General features: G+C 42.2%; 1 protein-coding gene across 1 annotated transcript; it reads left to right on the top strand.

Moving 5' to 3' along the window:
- Positions 1 to 464: 464 nt before the first annotated feature.
- On the top strand, positions 465 to 6,029 carry rx1 (retinal homeobox gene 1). Its single transcript, XM_071921818.1, has 4 exons — positions 465 to 774; positions 4,213 to 4,466; positions 5,478 to 5,746; positions 5,852 to 6,029. Exons 1-4 carry the CDS (start codon positions 465 to 467, stop codon positions 6,027 to 6,029), a joined length of 1,011 nt encoding a protein of 336 aa, XP_071777919.1.
- The last annotated feature ends 456 nt before the right edge of the window (positions 6,030 to 6,485 follow it).

The following is a 6,485-nucleotide window of genomic DNA, read 5'->3' as shown; positions in this document are numbered from 1 at the left end:
TAATTTGTAATGAGTTTATGCAATATAATAAGGAGCTACATCAATAATCTGGTTTTACATAATGAAATGACCAAATATGTCTGACTGTTATGTGTAATATTGCTTCAGTAAAAAAGTTAGTGCTTGATTTTCCAGGGAATGTATTTGTTTCAGATAAACTGCAGAAATGTATTGTGAATTCTTAATTATGTATTTGTTTCATATTCATAATCAACTGTAAGCCTATTAGTGCTAACTATTCATAAAAAAAGTTAATCAAAAGTTGAAAGTATTGATTAAGATGTAATAAGCTCTTGTACCTTTAGCCTGCTGTTTCTATCAACACACTGTAGTATAAAGCTTTCAGAGGAAAGAGACATCATCCAAGACAAACAGATGATCTCTGACCTCCTCCTGTACTCTTTGTCCGTCACTGAAACACCTTTTCTCCGCCTGCAGGACCGGCTGAGCGCCCAGACGTTCGGATGCATTTATCACTGGATACCATGAGCATGGTGGACGACAGCTGCCTCTCACCCAGCAACTTCCACGAAATGGGGAAAGGTGGGGGGGGCGCGGCAGGGGGCCGCGTCCACAGCATTGATGTCATTCTGGGCTTCAGTAAAGACCAGGACCCCCTGCTCAGCCCGGCGGGGGCCCCGGGGCCCCACAAGGTGGGCGTCGAGGGCCTGGCAGAGCCTGGGAAGCAGCAGGAGCCCTCATCACACCCCTCCTATGGCGGCCACCTTTCCTCTCTGAGAGACAGCGGCACCGAGCAGCAGCAGCAGTACCATGGTAAGACATGGACCCGGCTGCTGATGGTGGAGATGCTGGTTGCTCCCAACTCTAACACATAATAGTTTGTAGCCTCAAGTGGTTCTTAGTTTCGCACCACCAGGTATTTGTTTTTATAGAGCTACTTCGTTAACAATGTTTTGGGGAACCAGTTCCTTGGTTGGTACTGATCAATTGTTTCAAAGTTTGAGTTTCTAATCCAGCATAGGTTTTGTGAATTATGAGATTTTGACAGATTTATGAGTCTTAAGTTTTGCCTTTCAGATCATAATGTGTGAGATGATCAAGGGATATTAACTGTAGATCAGCACGTCCATTCTTGAAAAGTTGAATAAACACAAGCTCTGGGTTCAGTGTTTTAGACATTTGAATTAGATGAGATACGACTAATTTTTGTTGCAGTCAAGTCAGAATGTTGGTCCCTCTGAGACAAGCTCAAACAAAATAAACCGTTAATATTTGACTATTGACCATAAAGTTATCTGGCCACCAACATTGACTCAATCTGTCATTGTTCAGGCAAAAATCTGATGAGGACCATAACGGCACAACTGAACTGGTCTATTAGCCAAGCGTACACAAGGTCAGTTAACAGCAAAACTCAGAAGCACAAAAAGATTATGAAGCATATCAAACATACTGTTAACAATACATTTATAATGATTCAATATAACGATAAGGATGACATTGATGATATTTTTGAGTTACCAAGCCCAGACTGTGTAAACTTTCTTCATCTTTAAGTAACTAACTTTAATGAAGGTATTGAAGCACTTCAGGGTGATAACCAGGATAGACAGATTAGATCTGTATATTACTGAACTTCAGATATTAACCTTTTTTACACACAGGTTTAAAAACTGCAATGGCCATGAAAAAAAAGTAAGAATCATTCTAATACTAGTAGTATCATTAATTGCTTATCTCTTGTCAAAGGGTCAACAAAGTAACAGACACAGTGTCAGTAAATCAACTCTATTTATTTGTTTCACAACGGCTGCCAAATCCCCGTGGAAATATGACCTGTGAAATGCAGTTGTTACATTTCTTACTTGAACTATTATAGTCTTAATTTGAACCAGAGTTTGAGAGATTGAGAGAGCCAATAATTAGGGACATATTTAAATGAGACAATCTCTTTTGCGTTGGATCTTCTATGTTGGTGTTGACTGTAATCGCAGCATTGCTGTGTATTCTGTATGACGTCAAACCAGTCACTGGCAGATACCAAGACTCAAAATCAGTGTGTGTTATATAGTGTTGCTGTGTAAAGCGTTATGCATTAGTATACTGTGAACTGTGTAGGCTGAGACTGAGAGATAAATCACAGGACAAGATGGTGCAGGGGGTTTATGTCCCCAATCCCAATCCCATCCCCTTGTGGAATTCCCCTAATCTTCTCTTCTGTGCAGATTAGATTGTACAGTAGTTCATTCTGGTGTTATTATTGTTATCATTCTGTCTCAGAATCAAATTTATCATGTTTAATCTGAAGCTATTTTCACATACAGGATCTGGCAGGTGGTTGGTGGTTTTCGTGGCAGAAACAAAAATGTTATCTCCATGAATCTGAGCTGAACATATTGAGGTTTTTCTCATCCAACAAAATGATTATAGATATGATTGGAATTCAATCATTGCATCCAGAAGGACACTAATTTTTGTTAGTTCAACGTACATAAACATTAATGACATCACTCTTTTGTATGTAACTGTCTTGTTAAGTCAGACCTGTTCCCCCTGAATGGGCACTTTTCTGCGCATGGTGTCACTCGGCCCCCCCCCCCCTCTCTGTATTGAGATGTTGTGCTGGCCAGTAAACAGTGGGCAGCCTTCAGACCAGTGGCTGTGATGGCTGACAGGCCAAGAGCTGGTCACTGAACCGGGCCTGACCTCTGCCATTGTCACAGCCTAGGCTTTGTCATAGTAGCTTAATGAGAAGTAGATAAATGGACCCCAAAATCCTGCTTCACCCCCGCCTCTGCTCCGGTTTGGAAAGACCAACAGTCCTCTTTCTTCCCCATCAACACACTCATGGACACACATTCACATTTACATGTGCTGATACTTGTTTCACTGAAGCAATGAGGGAAGTTTCAGAGGCCTTGACAACAAGTGTTGAATATTGTCAAACCTTTGCCCCCAGAGAGTCGATGAACCCTCCGTACGAGCTACAAATGGTGGAGACGTTTGTTCATACAATTTGTCTTGATTATTTTAACAACAGATATTTCTCTTGATGTACCATTTCATCCCATACTGATTCATCCATATGGTTGAAATGGATAACAAAATAAGTGTATTTTATACTCTGTGTCCTTGCCAGACCTGAGCCAAATATTAATTCAAATACCTTCGGTTACTTTGATGCTACTTAGGCACAGATTGGCAGTTTGCCACATAGGACAATACACTGAGCATTACAAATTTCCATCACGGGAATGTATTTTAAAGTCAATTTAATATAATGTCTGTGACTGACAGCTTATCTGACGCTCCCAGAATTGTGTTTGACTCAGGTCTGATCATAGCAGACATAAACTCTGCTCTATCAGATGCTTAAAATGGGAAACTGATCTGATCATCATCTTTGTACTTTGTTTAATTCAATTACCTGCTGGTTAGTCTAAGACAGTGTTAACGACTTCATTAATTTCCCTGTAATGTTTTCTGTATTTCTTTGGTGCTGTAGGTAGACAAAGACATAAGCTTTTTAGACCAGGTAGATTAGGAATACAAGGAAGGCTAGGGGGAATTAAGCGGCTGCATCTGTTTCCTTCAGGGATTATAAGGGGGGAAATTTGCAGTGAAAGCCTGTCAGGGGGTCGGTGCTATCAAATGCTCACAGGCAGGACACATCAGGTTTGGATGCATTTTGGAATAATATAGTATTGTGGGTTAGGTGCACTAAACATTAGTATACTGTAGACATTAAATAAGAGTATTTTTTCAGTCCACCTACTGTCAAATACATTATACAATGGCAAACTATGTAACGTAATTTACAGTTTGACCTGTAAACAAGTGAGACAACCTTTTGACTTCAGTTTGAGGACAGTTTACCTTTGGAGAAGGTAAACAATGGAAACAACTCCAAATCCGATTAGGAGTGTTTTCGAGCTTCAGATTGAAGTTGAGGGGACGGCTTGCTTCACTGACCTACAGTAGCCTATTGTTGCAGGTGTCAAACTAATGTGTGCTCTACTGGAAAGTGGTCGCTTTTCTGTTCTGTGGGTCAATGTAAGGGTTCATTTCAACTAAACAGTCTGTTTTCTGCTTTTGTTTTTCTTCTAAATTTTAGTGCTAACATGAAAGATTTTCTGCAGACTGAACCAAGATGTACAATATTACAAAATTTGCAGAGATAAAACACTGAAAGAGCAGGTCATACAAAGAAAATTCACATTCCTGATCCATTTTCTCTTGTGTGCTCGACAGACACGGGCCTATTCACAAACAAGTGTGACGGGGAACTGAACGAGCTGAGGAAGAGCGTAGACAGCGATGAAGGCAAGTCTCCAGAGCCGTGCAAGGAGGATCAGCCCAAGAAGAAACACAGGCGCAACCGCACCACCTTCACCACCTACCAGCTGCACGAGCTGGAGCGAGCCTTCGAGAAGTCCCACTACCCAGACGTGTACAGCCGCGAGGAGCTGGCCATGAAGGTGAACCTGCCTGAGGTCCGCGTTCAGGTGGGTTGAACCACAGCGTCGGGAGACACTTCATACATCTGTCTCATCAAGGAATTAAGAAGCCTGTAGTTATAACAGTCCTCATCACAGAGATCCTCTGGCATGAGAAATGTGTACCTTGAGTAAGGTTTATTATTAATGAACCCCAAGATATTTTGTGGATTTACGTGGATTGGATTTAAGTCCTCAGGGTCTTAAATGTCCATGTTTTGGTTTATTTTATTTTATTTTGGTTTTGGCTGTTCTTTCTTCAATTTATAGCTGCAGCACAATAACTGGGAACTTATTGTGCTTGATTAATAGAAATAACTAGGAAGTAATCATTGTTTCATGTACAGTTGCTGTGTGATTCTCTATAGTGTTGGAACTAGAACCGGAGGTATTTTCCTTACCTTCTCGCTGACATTTCACCTGAAGGGTTACGTCTTATGTAAGCTTAAGATGGGATGGGAGGACTTCCAGAGAGGCAGAGGGTCAACAGGATTTGGCAGTTCAGTATAAAGCAGGGCAATACAGTTCACAGTGAATGATGAGCACACAGCACGCATACAGTGTAAGAAACTAGTGGTGCTGGCAACAAACTGGGCAACCTGTGCAATTATTGCTTGAAATGTATAAAGGCTTTGCAACCACATATCAACTTAAATAACTTTCTTTTACTTTCAGCACTATTTGTGTGTGTTGGGGTGGGATGGGGGTTGTGCTGCAACAACTTTATGTATGTCAGTTGTGTCATGTTCTTGAAAGGTAGTGCTTGCTGGTGGAAAATAGTCTCTTTGCCTCTTTCAGATTAATCATCAACTTAAAATACTAGTCTATTTTGCTCCAATGATCAAGTGTAAATAAACATTGAATAGCCTCAAATTACATACTGACAGTCTTTGTGTTATGAGCTCAAAATTTGTCTTCAGACTGATGAAACAAACAAGTGGTAGAGTGAGATTCAAAAACTTAAGAGTATGTAAAGTACTTTCCCCTCATATTCATGATAAACTTCATTTTGTTCTTCAGGTCTGGTTCCAGAACCGTAGAGCTAAATGGCGCCGCCAGGAGAAAATGGATGCCAGCACCATGAAGCTCCATGACTCTCCCATGCTGTCCTTCAACCGGCCGCCGCCTGTTCACACCAACGTGGGTCCAATGACCAACTCCCTTCCCTTGGACCCCTGGTTGACCTCCCCCCTGTCCAGTGCCACGCCGGTCCACAGCATCCCAGGCTTCATGGGCCCGACTCAGGGCCTCCAGCCCAGCTACCCCGGCCACAGCTTCCTCAACTCCTCTCCTCACCCTCATCCTCATCCTCCTCATCCTCATCCTCATTCTCATTCTCATTCTCATTCTCATTCTCATCCTCACCCTCATCCTCATCCTCACCCTCATCCTCATCCTTCCATGGGCCAGGGGATGCAGAGTATGGCTCCTCCCCCCTACCAGTGTCCGGCTCCCTTTCCTGATAAATACCCTCTGGAGGACGTGGACCAGCGCAGCTCCAGTATCGCTGCACTGAGGATGAAAGCCAAGGAACACATCCAGTCTATGGACAAGACCTGGCAACCTATGTGACTAACAAACCTGGCGGCCCGTGTGATTGACACTGGGAAAGGGAGATGCTGAAGTTGTGACTTGGGTCCGCTCTGTTGGCAGAGCGACTGACATCATGAACAGTGTTAGAAAAGCAAAGATGGCAGTGACATCTGTGACCCACAGTGCAGAGCAAAGGAAATGGGTTCTGAACAATGAAAATGGAGGATTTCCACTTTGTTTCCTTTCCTTTTTCTTTTTTTTTTTTTAACAAAGAATTGTTCTCATCTCGAAGACATCAAGTGGACAAGTGAACTCTACAGCCTTGTTAAATTGTTAAATTTAAACCACCAATTACCAGACATCTGTTCTCCCTGTGATCACTAGATGTTTAGTGTTGCCTTGGGTGCTATCAAAGCAAATTACTGACTGTTGCTCTGATCACAACTTGCACTCCATGAGCTGCTAGACACAAACCGTCTCTTCCTTTGATGACAA

This window comes from Centroberyx gerrardi, chromosome 9 (genome assembly GCF_048128805.1).
Source record: "Centroberyx gerrardi isolate f3 chromosome 9, fCenGer3.hap1.cur.20231027, whole genome shotgun sequence".
NCBI lineage: Eukaryota > Metazoa > Chordata > Actinopteri > Beryciformes > Berycidae > Centroberyx > Centroberyx gerrardi.
The sequence above is the reverse complement of the archived record's forward strand: the minus strand, read 5'-3'. Positions and strand labels throughout refer to the sequence as shown.